This window comes from Osmerus mordax, chromosome 8 (genome assembly GCF_038355195.1).
Source record: "Osmerus mordax isolate fOsmMor3 chromosome 8, fOsmMor3.pri, whole genome shotgun sequence".
In the NCBI taxonomy this organism is placed as follows: Eukaryota; Metazoa; Chordata; class Actinopteri; order Osmeriformes; family Osmeridae; genus Osmerus; species Osmerus mordax.
The window spans coordinates 14,868,682-14,883,475 of record NC_090057.1 but is presented as its reverse complement, the minus strand read 5'-3'; the positions used below and the strand labels follow the sequence as shown (position 1 = coordinate 14,883,475).

General features: G+C 44.0%; 2 protein-coding genes across 4 annotated transcripts in view; both read left to right on the top strand.

Annotated features, from left to right (window-relative positions):
* Positions 1-1,734, top strand: part of galnt14 (UDP-N-acetyl-alpha-D-galactosamine:polypeptide N-acetylgalactosaminyltransferase 14 (GalNAc-T14)) — an 80,125-nt gene extending 78,391 nt beyond the window's left edge. Inside the window, exon 15 of one of the 2 annotated variants that reach the window (XM_067241065.1) lies at positions 913-1,734. In XM_067241065.1, the coding sequence (XP_067097166.1) occupies positions 913-1,071 (159 nt within the window). In that variant the 3' untranslated portion in view covers positions 1,072-1,734. The remainder of the gene's footprint in view (positions 1-912) is intronic. The other variant, XM_067241066.1, reaches the window with a different exon arrangement.
* A 4,130-nt stretch (positions 1,735-5,864) lies between these two features.
* angel2 (angel homolog 2 (Drosophila)) lies at positions 5,865-10,071 on the top strand. Of its 2 annotated transcripts, XM_067241064.1 has the most exons (8): positions 5,865-5,933; positions 6,127-6,632; positions 6,838-7,055; positions 7,158-7,227; positions 7,469-7,899; positions 8,324-8,435; positions 8,705-8,899; positions 9,372-10,071. In XM_067241064.1, the coding sequence occupies exons 2-8, from the start codon at positions 6,134-6,136 to the stop codon at positions 9,533-9,535; spliced, it is 1,689 nt and encodes a 562-aa protein (XP_067097165.1). In that variant the 5' UTR covers positions 5,865-5,933; positions 6,127-6,133; the 3' UTR covers positions 9,536-10,071. The 2 variants fall into 2 exon arrangements, with proteins under 2 accessions (XP_067097165.1, XP_067097164.1); XM_067241063.1 differs by lacking the exon at positions 5,865-5,933 and having other exon boundaries at positions 6,106-6,632.
* The last annotated feature ends 4,723 nt before the right edge of the window (positions 10,072-14,794 follow it).

The following is a 14,794-nucleotide window of genomic DNA, read 5'->3' as shown; positions in this document are numbered from 1 at the left end:
GTTCCACCAATAGCTGGTAGAGGGGAAAATAGCATTGATAGCTAATTAGAGCTCCCCTCGGGAGACCTTTAGGCTGCCTAAATACACAAACACACATATATATTTAACATTATATACTGTACATATACATATGTACAATACATTGTAAAGGGAAGGACAAGAGTGTGGGTGAGACAGAGAGGAGTGATAAAAGAGAGCATGAGTGGGAGAGGAAAGGCAGAGAAAGAGAGATGGGGGGGTGGGCAGTAACGACTTTTGGGGCTCCATGGGATCTGAATATTAATTGGTTTAGCGTTTAATTATTTGTTCTTCCTCTTTTCAATTAAAAAGTGCACACCCCCATCACCGCGGCACAAAAGAGGAAGCGTGTCATTGAGCCAACTGGAGTGTTGCAGTCCTTTGATCTTGAAGGCTTGTTTCTTCTCTCCGCCTCTAAAGACCTGCAGACAAAGGCTGTCTCTCTGTCTGTAGGTCTCATATCCGCCCTGACAGATACAGGCGTGATACGCCTCAGCAGTGTGGCCCTTCTCAACACACACAGGCACACTCTCTAACAACTGACTGGTGTTGTAGAGAATGGGAAAGTATTGTCCTTGTTGTCTTGTTAATATCCTGTTGTTGTGTTAAAATGCTAATGAATTTCGCAGGAAGAGTACAGGAGGACAAATAAGATTGTGAAACTTTTTGCCGACCCTGGCCAGAGATTGAGACTAGAGTGCCATCTTGTGGTGAAAATCAACATTGAAGGAATTTTAAAGGAATCCAGGCTTTGCGTACCATAAAGACATTTGAACTCAGTTTTTGACCAGAGATTTGTCACCGTGCCTTGACCATTGATTTTTGTTTTGTCCATATAGCTCATTTCATTTTGTTGTTGATACTGACATTCTTTATTGTTGTTTGCTAATACAGCGCTGGCAAAAGTCTGGGACCCATCTGGAACACCTGGCCTCCCACTTCTGTCTGGACAGTGAGATGGCTCTGGACGGCCTGGACAGCAGTCGTATGCTGGTCATCAGCCCCTGTGAACTCTCTGCCTACACCCAGAGATGGGAGGTGCCCTTCTCATGACCTCTGGCTTTTGAACTTTTGTTGCCACCGTTGCACCGCGGCACTCTGGGAGATGCAGTTTCTTTAAGCACTACAGCAGAACTACAACTGTTGTGCCTAGAAAGCTACTGTAACCAAGAGCTTGGAGAGGAAGAGTGGGAGAAATTGAGAGAGAGACACAGAGAGAAAGAGAGAGAGGGGAAGAGAAAAGTGAAGAGGATTAGGTTGACTTTCTTCTTCTCTATTGTTCTCCTATTTTACAGAGATACTCATGAGATGTCAGGAACTGTGCTTGGTGTCAACGAGCAGCACACTGTTTCAAACGCTTCCATGTCTGTCACTGAAGCCCTGGAATCCCTGTTGAAGATAACCTAACTACATCTTATCCAGCGATTGATGGTTCAGAAGTCTGACACAGTAGAGAAGCATTGTTATGGGGCCATTTGGAATATGAGGTTAAGGGAGATCAAATGACTGATTTTGATATCCATTTTTGGATTTCTGAAAATAAGGTTTCATAATTTTCATTTCATTTTATTGAAATGGTGGTTGCATACATATGATTGCAGTGACCTGACAGCTAAATGCAGACAGCACACACACCGATCTGCTGTTGTATTTTACTGGAAATCAAATAAAATATGACAAGTGAATCTCTCCTTACCCTGATAATTACTTAAATGATATGGGTGAATACAGGTAAAGTGGGACACTTTCAGAAAAATGGTTTTGTATGTAACTTTCTTCCATGAATGCATTGCCACATAATCAAACATGATACATTCATGAAAAGCTTAAAGTCTCCTTTAAACCCTCCATAAGGAAAAAAACATGAAACACCAAACACAGGAAGCATGACCCTTTTTTGAACCCTGGGATGCTGGTCGTGTATTGCATGCCGCACTATCTGATCAAAATGACAGTTCTCTTTACAGTCAGAGCTTGCGTCGGTGGGGCTTCCTTCTATTCAAATATCTTTGTGAGTGGGACTGATTTTGGCATCAGGTTGGTGGATGTTACTGCCAATCATTAACCTCAGTAAAATACTTCAGAAACAGAAGCCTGTATGTGGACCCTTAGGATGTCCTGTACCTGTTAGTGGAACACATGCTGCCCACACCTCCTCTCCGTCTCCCCCTGTTTCCAGAAGCCTCAGCCTCACCTTCTCTGTGTCAGAGCTCAGAAACACCTGGAAGTCGGGGTGGTAGTTTGGACCGTAGTTCCAGTGGATCTGAACACGCTGAAACACAGATGAGAGCATTGTTAACAGTTAAATCTGAACTGTTCATAACCATCTGTCTGGTTTTGACGAGCCTAGGCCAGTGGATAATTAGGTACGAATGTTTAAAGGGAAATTAATAAGAAAACAAACTCAGATAATATAAAGGTTGTTTTGAGCCTAATGTGACATCGTCAGACAAGAGTATTATGAGGTATGAGTTTACCTTAAGTTGGATCATACCGTATCTCCCTCCACCATATTACAACAGAGACTGTAGACTTCCGCACGAGAGTGTGCAGTCTGAACACAGAGCTATGTAGGAGCTCAATCTCTGCATCCTCTCCACCTCCAACATGACAATACATTTCATTCTCTTGGCTTTATCTTATCTAATAAAGGATTATCTTATTCAACCACTTTAAATTCATACTTTTCACTGCTTTTTGGCACAAGGTAAACTGGACCACCATAGCAACTGATATACTGATGTGTTTTGGGTGTGTTGGAAGGACTGTACCTCCTGGAGTGGAACGTTGTGTGGTGAAACAACCAGGTTCAAAAGAGAGACTTGTGATGGTGGAAGGGCAGCACCTGCCCCCTGATGGTGAGGAAGGGTATGAACCGTCTCATCAGGCCCCATAGGGACAGGTCTGTGATGTTCACCACCACATGTGTGTCAGTCACCCTCAGGGGAGGCAAAAGCTCCACATTATCACCATTGACATGAGCCACAGACAAGGAGGTATTTCAGAGCTGAGAAGGGTGTAGCACAGAGTCAAACCGTAAACACGATGATAATCTGAGTACCTCAGTTGGTCAGTTGCAGACTACATTAGAACAAGAACACCCGACTTTGCCTTATGACACCTCCTCCACAAGGAACTGACCAATGAACTATCTTACCGCATCAAGACACTCCACCTTCATTCGGATTATGAAAACCAACAACCAACAATCACTCATTGAGTCCATTGATACCGCGAGTCCAGTGACACCAGACAGGCATTCAAAAGGATATCGCCAAGCTTCTCGTGGGATTCAACAAGATTAGTGATTGCAACACTACCTGAACGATTCTTCAGAAATACCCAAACGCAATTCTAATTGTGACATTACTGCGATCTCAGTCTCACCGCAGATTGAAAGGAATACTTTGACAAAAGGACCCTTGATCGAATTACACATATTTGTTTAAACTACAGCCAAGACTTAAACAGACTCAGCTTTCGACCCACAACTTCAACACACCGGCAAAAGTAAATGCGACTAGCTATCTTACTTGTGACATTGGTATGAAGTAATGTACAGTATATTGTGTGTGTTTGATTAGACTACACCTAAAACTAACCCTCGTTAGTTTACCACTACACCATTCCCGTTATTAGACAAGGCCTGATTCTCCTCCCCTTTCCCGCTCTTTTCATCTGATTCGTTGTTTGTTTTGTTTCATTTGTTAGCCTATCATACTCTTACTAAAACCAATAACAAATATTTCCAGTACAGTTCATTATATTTCCATTTACTTCAATAAATCATTGTGTATAATTTTGAATAACGTAATCTATTCCCTCACGTTATATGATCTGCTCTACACAAATTAATTCCTTCAGGAATTCTGATCATTGCATAATAACTAGGAAACATCATAATAATTTCCTCAATCTCCCCAAGCCAATATCGAGGTGGTGCCCCGAGAACTTAATACTTGATTAGAAATCGATCAAATATATATATTTTTAAACAACCACATCCCGCTACATGGGTAACCGAGTATTACTGATTCTCTCACCAAAGAGAATCTCACAGTGTGGGAGGTGCAGCTGACAGACAGAGCCCTGAGGACAGCTGATGTTGAACCGGGATCCTGCAGGGGTCTGGCCTGTGGAGTGCAGCAGACCTTCATTCCTTTGGACAGTTCTGTATAGTACTTCCCCCTCTCCCTCCATCTGAAAGGCCAGACCTGTCAACCTGCACTGGAACACACCTGCATGGGGGCACTGGAGCCTGGGGGGACACAGGACAACAGTGATTATTACCTTCATGGTAAAAATACAGAGAACAAGATTAAGAATACCCCTGATTCCATAGAAATGAACCATCACCTGTATGAAGTCTCTGAAGGTTGTGATGTGAATTCAGGGCAGGCATCACAGAAGTTGGGATCTGGAAAGAGAAGAGACATTCAAATCATCAAAATCTATTATGTAACTTTTTCACATACCTGATGCTTTGGAACAACAATTGTACCGGAGCAGATAATCTGGTAGTCTACGTACCGGTCCTTGTTGTTCCCTGTTGTGTGCAGGTTCAGTGTTTAATCTGGTGTGTGGAGATCTCTGGGGTTTAATCCCTGAGCTGTGGTCAGACGGTCTGGACGTCTGGGAGCCGTAGCCAAAGCTCCTCAGAGACAGGACATCAGATCTACCACCTCCCCACTCTGTAGAGAAAGAGAGGTGTCAACGAGCAGCACACTGTTTCAAACGTTTCCATGTCTGTCACTGAAGCCCTGGAATCCCTGATGAAGATACTTAACTACATCTTATCCAGCAGTTGATGCTTCAAAAGTCTGACACAGTAGAAAAGCGCTGCTATGGGGCCATTTGGAATAGGAGGTTCAGGGAGGTCTATAATGACTGATTTTGATATCCATTTTGGGATTTGTGATTTTTTTTTGAAGAATATTCATTTCATGTTATTGAAATGGTGGTTTTATTTACAAATGATTGCAGTGACCTGACAAATTACCTGACAAATGCAGATAGCACACACTGACCTATCTGCTGGTATTGCATATATACAATATTCCATATTGTACTGGAAATCAAATAGAATATGGCAAGTGAATGTCTTCTTACCTTCATAATTAAATAATCGATATACCTGTAGCCTATCCCTGCCACGTTCACTACAAGCAATTAATGTGATTGTAAAGTTTAATTATTGAACGTTTAGTTGTTTAAATATTTCATCAGATGCTGATGGCACGAGTGTAACAACCCATTTTCTACAGCCCCAGAACCCTTAGACCGCAGAGACAAAGCGGTGACTCCACATTCATGCGTTTTGAAGTGCAGAGGCCAGCTATTGATCAGACTGCACAAAGGCGAAGAACCTGGAAGACGGAGGCGCTTGACATGTCATAGTCAATAACGCACAAAAACCTTTTGCGAGTTATTTCGGTTGGAACCGGTATCGAGCGCAGGTACTGTATGTAGTAGCTAGCTCGGAACTTAATCGCCCTTGGATTAAGGGTGGAATTTCGGTGGAATTTTAACTATGTGGATGATATATAACCCTGACGATTTCAAATCGTTTTAAAAATAAATGTTTAGTTAACAAATGTTTGAATAAGATATTCTATTCTCAAAGTGACATTTTCGATGTCCTCCTTTTAACATTTATGACCTGCATCGGCCCCCTTATGTTACACAGCTGGAGGATGTAGTTTTTCTCCAGTCTTTACACAATACTTGTGTTGAACGCTTTAACGTTAAAGAACTACAAAGGATCTTGGCGCTTAACATTGACGATTGGACTGGAAAGACTTCAGCATCAGGATATTTTTAAAGTTTTGTTGGTGATTGTTTTTGCTTATGTTTTTTTGTATCGACGCGGTAATCTAGTTAGCTAGATACTATGCCAGTCCAAATGAAGACTCGATGTAAGTTATCTTGCTAAACCAGCTATCTTTAGCGTGTACTTAGGCTAGCTTTCTATTTATCCTAGTCTAGCTAGCTAGCCTACCTGCTGCTGTTGCTACAACATGGTCTTTTGTAAATTGGTGACAGATATCCTATACTACCACCTTTTTAGCTGTCGTTCAAACAGAATCGCATGTCCCTTTCATCCCGCAGTCGACTCATGTTTCTCCGGCGCTTGACTTCGTTCGGTTACAACTGGTCCCCTCCATCCCCGGCCTTCAACGACGGCTGGAGGACCTTGCACTTCACCCGGACTCTATGTTTGCCGGGTGGGCCTCCCCGGCCAGTACCTTTAAACCTCAGACAACACCTCTCCGGTGCTTTTCGACTTCTACACCCCCACAGCTGGACATGTAACCCAGAGAAGGGGTTAACGTTTCTCGCACTGCCTCAGAGGTCCCTCCACCTCTCTAGCGGACTGATGGAGAGGTCGAACAAGGAACCGCCGCACAAGCCGCCCCCCCACAAGCGGAGAAGGAGTACGGAGGACCATGGTTCCAGAGACAGTTCCGAGCCGCGCCTCCCCAAAACAGAGAATTCGCGACACACTCGCAGCTCCACGACCAGTCCCAACTACTGGTTTAAGAATGGGGCAAACAGAGAACCACCTCCACAAAATACCAGCGCCGGCCCACAGATGCCAACAAAATTGACAGCACGTAAGTCCAGTCTACAAAGAGACCGTATAGTCATTGTTTTGTATGAGGTGGATAGCTCTCTGTAGGATAGGACACTGTATTTTAGCCAGGTGTAGCATCAGCCCTTATCTTTCTCTTTGTGCATATCAAACCACCATCTCTTTACCTCTCATTCTTTTTCTCTCATTGCAATCTTGCTCTTCTTTTTCTTTCTTTCTCTCTACAGCTTTATACAGGGGTTGGGAGGAGTTCAGCTCCTTCTACGAACCCCAGCAATCTTCCAACCAACAGAGGTGTGAGTTCTCTGTGCTCACCTATAACATCTTGTCCCAGGACCTTCTCCAAGACAACGCCTACCTGTACCGCCATTGCACAGATTCAGTCCTGAGCTGGGCCTTCCGCTTGCCCAACTTGCTCCGAGAACTGCAGCTCTACGACGCCGATGTAAGGTTTCGGTGTGTGTGTGTGTGTAGTAGGCTCCCTAGTTCTCCAGCCAGACTTGTCTGTGTCACTAATGTCTGTGTCATTCTGGTGTTCTGTGTCTAGATCCTGTGTCTCCAGGAGGTGCAACACAACCACTATGAGGAGCAGATCAGACCTGCTCTGCAGGCCCGGGGTACGGTACGCCTCTCCCTGCTCTGCTACTGTACGACTGGACTAGAACAGAGCTCATGTAGTGACGGCAAGATAGAACCATAGAACCACAAGAGGGAGCCATAGGACCATCCGTATGGAAACTGTTTTGGTGACATTCTTATTTGTCCAAACAGTGACTTGTGGTTCTCTGTTTTGAAGGTGATGAGTTATCCTTTCCAGAGGCTTTTTTTTCTCAAATGGATGTGTGTGTGTCTGTCCAGGTTACTGGTGTGAGTACAAGCGTCGAACTGGCGGCAAGCCAGACGGTTGCGCCGTGGCCTTCAAGAGAGACAGCTTCTCTCTTCTCTCCCGTCACGCTGTGGAGTACCTCCGACCCGGGGTCTCTCTCCTGGACAGAGACAACGTGGGCCTGATCCTGTTACTGCGGCCGGCAGGTGGCACCGACCAATCACAGCCCTCCTCCTGCCTGTGCGTGGCCAATACCCACCTGCTGTACAACCCCCGCCGTGGCGACATCAAGCTGGCCCAAACTGCCCTGCTATTGGCTGAGATCGGACGCCTCGCCCACCTGCCTGATGGTACGCCATGTCCAGTGGTGCTTTGTGGAGATTTGAATTCAGTCCCCTGGTCTCCCCTCTACTCCTTCCTCAGACAGGGTTGTCTGGAGTACGAAGGCTTGCCTACAGCCTGGGTGAGTTTAACTACCCCCTACCCTTATCTACAGCCAGGGTGGGTTTAATTACATCTACCCTTACCTACAGCCAAGGTCAAAATAGCTACACCGCTATCTTGTAAGCTTAACAACCAAGGTGGGATGTGCGACACCCTACTCCACAACCTTACCTATAACCAATGTAAAAATAACTATGCCCTTATTTAGGGTCATCCCCAAAACTTAACTACAGCTCCCACACAACATTTACCCTACCATAAAGGTGTCCGGTGTCTAAACCTGAATTTACATTTTAATGTGTTTCCATTTCCATTTTATGTTCATTTGGGTAGAACATGGCATAATACAGTTTCTGCATCAGGCTTCTCTTGCAGAATGTATGTAGACATCAAAGTACTGTGTTTGTTTGTGCGATGGCTCATCCATGACCTCCCCTGTGAAGGTGTCAGGACAGGAGGAGAACCCCAGGGGCCAGCGTGTCCTCTCTGCCCCCATCTGGCCCCCCAGCCTGGGGATCAACCGGCAGTGCCAGTACCAGACACAGTCCAGTCCAGGTAATACAAACCCATGGACACATGGCCTCTGGTCTCTCCTCTCTTGGGGTCTGTTATCTCTGGTCTGCTCCTAGATGTAGATGAGGGTCTGTTCTAATGTCTCTCCTCTCTGGTGTCTCTGTTCTCTTTCCTGTGTTCTTATGTATATTGACGCTCTCTCCCTGCATTCTAATATCTCTGCCCTCTATGTGTTCTAATGTATCTGGTGCCGGTTCTCTATGTGTTCTAATGTCTCTGGTGTCTGTCTGTTCTGAAATCTCTGCTCCCAGATCCAGCAGCAGTGGGGCAGCCTCCCCCCCCAGCCTTTCCCCCCAGCATAGAACACTCCCTCCTCCTGTCCTCGGCATACTCCCACCTAGTGCATGATGGGAGGCCTGAGATCACCACCAGCCACTCACGCACCTCCATCACTGTGGACTACATCCTGTACACCCCTGGAGCAGGAGACGTGGCCGCGCACACAGGTACATTTACATTTAGTCATTTATCCAGAGCGACTTACAGTAAGTACAGGGACATTCCCCCGAGGCAAGCAGGGTGAAGTGCCTTGCCCAAGGACACAACGTCAGTTGGCATGACCGGGAATCGAACTGGCAACCTTCGGATTACTAGCCCGATTCCCTCACCGCTCAGCCACCTGACTCCCTGGTATACACACACACACACACACACACACACACAGTGTACTACTGTAGCAGTCGCTACACACCTTGACCTGGGGATGTGGTGTTACAAGCCACACACACAGACAAATACACATCTCATGACATCATCTGCCACTGCTCTTTTGTGGTAGCCTATATCATGTGACTTGTTGTGTGTTCTGCTGCAGTACAGCCTATGGACTGACACTAAAGGGGCACTGTGGTCCACTCATCACACACCCACACACACCAGCTTGACGTTATCAAATTTAACTGTGTCTGTTCTTCACAGAACACAGTAAGGCAGCTCCACTTCCTGATGGGCGGGGCCTGCATCTCCTAGGTCGACTGGGATTGGTCGGACAATCCGAATTGATGAAGGTCAAAGGGCTGCCCAATGAGCATCACTCGTCGGACCACCTGCCCCTCCTTGCCCGATTTTGCCTCTGTCCCTGAACCAGAACTTTCTGCCAGCACTTGTGCACACAGACACATCAAGGAAAAGACACATGTAGATACACACAATCATAAGGAAGCAGCAACAATCCTCCACCTAATCAACTGACTGTGTCATATCATTCTGTTCTCATTTGAACAAGTGAGACTTTGGGAGAACTGGAACGGACTCTTCTTTCAGCTGTAACTTTGGTCTCTCAGTAGACAATGAACACCTGAGATGTTTACATTTACTCTGTAATTGTGTTTAATTTTTTAGCGGCTGATATTGTGCTTTAATGTATAGTATGAATGGCAAAAAGGGACAAGACATTTTGTTTTGTTTTTTTAGATGGTAAACACTTTTATTTTTATGCAGAACGATGCATTCATATCTGAATGGAAGTTACTGCTGAGATGTTGATATAAATAAAGATGATGATTTTATTTCGATATTACTGAGAACTGTTGTAAATGACAGGCAGTTTCACTATATATAAACTTGGAGCAAGAACACAAAGTTTCTGTATCTCTGTCCCAATATTGGATTAAAATAGTTGGACGTCAAAGTACATAGTTGCTGGTTAACCTTGTTACACAATTAAATTAGTGTGTGTGAGAGAGAGCGCGGGTTGAAATGATTCTTTGCGGTTGCATTCCGGACAGAACGCAGCTGCAATTTTGAGACCTTTTAAGTTGGTTTGGATACCCACCAACATAGTGGTGTTGAAGTGCTTACAATGTTAGCTTTGTTTAAATGTGTTTACTTTGTGGGAAAGGTGTGTATCTGGGTCACCTAGCTCAGCCACACAAAGCAAAGGTTGAGGGCCTTAATTCTAATCCTATACTTTATACAATATAATCTGAAAAAATTCTCTTTGTGAACCATCTGAAGACACTACCTTCTAGTTCCCTCCAGATCCTTCCCTCCCCTTCCTTCTCTGAGTGGAACAGCAGGTGCCGTTTAATTGTTAATAGAAGTACTCCAATGTTATTTTCACCTATCCTTCGATCTCTAGCCTGCCAAAACATTACTAGTTAAGGAAAGCAGTATAATTTAAACTATTGGGTTGTACCCATAGATTTCTGATTTAGACCACTCAAGGGGTGGATTAAAAGGCATCTTGTGTATGTGTGTGCGTGTGTGTGTGTGTGTGTGTGTGAGAGAGAGAGAGAGAGAGAGCGAGAAAGAGAATCTCAGACGTTTGTACCCCAGTCAGGTTCTTGAGCTGGTAATGCTTTGCTGACACAACCAAAGTCTCTGATGCAGCTTTGTTCTGGGATGAAAGTGGTTCCCTGCTCTGGCAGGGCGATCACTGGAACATCACGGCACACACACACGTACCCGCACACACACTGTCAGGGTAGACACTCAGATCAGATGACTCAGCTGTAGGAGAGATGGTGGAGGAATCCTAATACTCTCACGGTATCTCTTCCTCTCTCTTTTTCTTCCCTCTATTGCTCTGCCTACCCTGCCTTCCACTCTGGGGATCTGATCTGTTTGAAAGGAATGAAGGAGCTGAACTTGAACTCACCGACAGGATACCGTTTCAGCAGATGGGACACATAGTGAGGGCTCAACCTTGGGGTATTGGGACTCACCCTAGTGTGTGTGTCTGACTCTACAGTGGGAAGTAAACTAGCCTTTCTCCCCTGAGCTGCAGCATAGATGAGAAATTACGGATTAATTTGCTAAATCCGCTGTAAATCCTTGCATACCCATTGCGCACGCACGCACACACACACACACACACACAGCTGCTGCTGTGAGAAGATTATCGCAGACATGCCACTCCGAAGCACAGCACACGGACATTCATAATACATTCTCGCAAAGGCCTGTTCTCAAGGGACCTGAATTCTGCAAAACCACTTGTCAGTCTCCAATGCACACAAAGGAAAAACTGCAAGAGACACACGACTAAAAACATATATCATTTTAATTATAACAACAACACATGCTACAGTTCATCTGACCCACTGTGTCAACATGTAGTGGTACCAGTGGGAGATTCTGTTCAAGAGGGTTTCATCTTACTCAAGTGTTTATTGGAATCAAGGCTTACATACAATAATAATAATAATAATAATAACACATATCACACAAATAATAATCACTGTTGTCAGGTAGAAAACCAGAGAGGTATTCGCATGTCACTGTCATGTCACTGTCTGCTATTTTTGACAGGACTTAAGTATGGATTGTTTCTTTGTGATCTAGTGAGTTGGCCATTGGGCCTACTACTCCCCTCAGTCTTTACTCTAGTATGATGGCTTGGTTGGTTGTTTGGAGCAAGGTGTTTCAAGCACCAAGTTTCCGGGTTCAATTCTCCAGTACAGAGGAGTGGCTTTGGGGTAGGCGCATGTAGTCAAGAACCACTCGTCAACATCATACTACTGGAACCCTTAGTGGTCACAGCTCTTTCTATGAAACCACACATCATCCATAACGTCAAGTTTTAACACTCTTGGATCAAAGATAATAATGAATACTGAAACAACTCTTCGTTCTACTGACAGACATTCTATTCTCATAAGTGAAAAAGTCCTTTTGAAGGGGCCATATTCAGAGTTGAGATTATGCGTTAGGCACTTAATAGTCTTTGCGAATTGTGCACCACTCAACAAAACGACTGGACCTCGGATTTATCTTAGATTGACCTCACAAGGACAATTTGACTGATTAAGCATTGTTCTCACTACAGCATGTTTTTATGAACTTGTACGCACAGGGTGGTAGTGGTACAGGATATTATTTTGTGTAGATGCTGATAGTTTACTCAGAAGGAGTTGGGAAACATTTGTTCTCTGGAAAGTCTTCTGACCACATATGTCCCCAAAGTACTACGGACTAAAAAATACAGCAGAGGCCATTTTGAAAATCGCATTTACAACGTCATTAGGAATTTTCCCTAAACCGAGAGTAGATATTCAAACACCGGTTATGTTATATTTTTTGCCACAAAATTTTCACTTGAGATTAGATTTTTTTTTTATAAAGAAGGCTAGTGATATGTTTAAGTGTCTTAAATAGATAGGCTATTCTTTGGTTTGGACTGACTGTACCAAGTGACAGTCATGTGTTAGCTGCAACAGGCCCTGGTAGCATCTCCAGTCATTCTACTAGAACTGTAAAAACATTCCATGCAAGTCTGGATAATCCTTTATACCGTATATAGCCATTTAATCAGACAGACACTTTGATAGGTGTGATTAATAATAATTTCAGTCTATATTGGCTTTAGGCATAGAATTACTTTCTGAGACAAATCATTTGTTTGCATTCAACTTTGATAGCATATAAGCTATTGGTTCATGTTGTCGCTTATCGTTTGGATTACTTTCATTTCCAGCACTTTTACACAACTCTGAATATGGCCAGAAGCACACTTGGAAATAGGATGGGTTAAGATAAATGACTCCAGATAAAACATTGTTACACACTAAACATAAATAATCAACAATGAAGTGTTTACACTCAAAACTCTCTTGATTGTTATTGAACAGAGCAGTATTTATGAACACTGCTCAAACAACCCTGTTTTTCAGGTTCTCTGGATACTGACCTAATAGAATTATGTGACAGGAAGGTAGCAAGTTCGTTGGGTAGTATAATAGTATTTAGGCTACTTGTATATTACTAGTAGCTGGTTTCAAATAACCCCTATTGTGCAGTTTTTGGAAAAGGGGTGCTAATGGGTAAGAAAAAAAAAACTATAGGCATCGTAAGGAATTTTACTGTAACCGTTTACCAACAAACCTTGTGATTATAATGACAGCACTGATGATGACAACGTGGTAACAAACTGGTTCAAGATCAACAGTTTAGATGCACCAATGAAAGCACTGATAATATGTAACAGTTCAAGGAGATATCAACTCATTTGTAGGCCCTGTTCTCTGATTCACAGTAGTCAGGGCAGTCTTTCCCCCCACCGTCCCTCCTTGATACAGTTAGTCTACTTAACTTACTTGAAAGTATATAACCGTCTTGTAATTGACTGATGATTACCTGACTGGCTGGCTGGTAACTCTGGCTGGCTAGTTGGCTGACAGGTAACTGTCTAATTTACTAACTGGCTATGTAATTAGGTGATTGTGCTTCTAAAACAGTTATCAAAACCGCTGAACCAGGTAGTAAAACCTGTATTAAACATTAAACTGACTGTTTTGTGCTTAGCGGCTGGTCAAGACATGGCTTAACTCTTAAAGATGAATGGATGGAAAGACTGAATTCTAACAATGCAGCAATCAAGGAACAGTCGGTTCAAGGAAGACATGGATTATTTCTCTGTTGAACGTGCATAGCTTCTTGTTGATCCAAAAGCTACAAAAGTTGGATAAAATACTTTTAGTTGGCAAACTTCACACCTTGTTAGATTTACAAGGGTTTGATCAATGAACCATTTGAACAAAACTATCATTATAAACAGTTGGTAAACTGATATGCCTGGTTATATGCAGTTCAATGTTTTGCATTGTTTCTTGATTATTCATTGTTCCAAACTATAGGGTGATACACAAAGGCCTCTGGAGAAAGTTCAGAAAAAACATACACACAAACACACATACCTGTATTCACAGGTTTATAAGGAATTCACCTTTGATTCAACCCTTCATCACATTCTTTTTTGGGGGGGAAAAACTGATATTCCAAAGCACCAAAACATGAATCATTCTAAGATCCGGCTGTGGGGCAGGTGAGGCTAGTGGAGCCGAGAGTTTGGAAGGAGAGTCAAGCCAGAGATGAGGTTGACTGCAGTGCTCTGTGCTGTACTCTACTCTGCTCTGTAGACCCTTCTATGAGGATCTTCTCACCCAAGGATTCCACTTTTTCCTTGACTCCTCTCTTACCCCCATCTCTCTCTACCTCGCCCTCCTCCCTCCCGCTCTCTGATCGAGCACATCCATTCTAAGGTACCAAGAACACCACTGCTTGAAAACACGGACCGTAAAATACATGAGCCTCTGTGAAATGATGGCCTCATGCAATTTAGGCACATCACTTAAGCGTCAGTCCTCGATTAAAAACATTGCTTGGTAAAATGGTACGCACGGAGGCATAGCCACGGCCATGCGCAAACATGTGTATAAACACACACACACACCTTCGATGGAGGTGTCAGAATGATACACGAGACAGGAGAAGACTGGAGGGCTGAAATACCTCTGGCGGTATCGATCTCAGTCTCTCGTGTCCTCTCTCTGGGGGGGGGGGGGGGGTGAAGTGCAGAAAAAAACACTGAAGTTTGGGGGGGGGGGGGGGGGGGAGAGAGG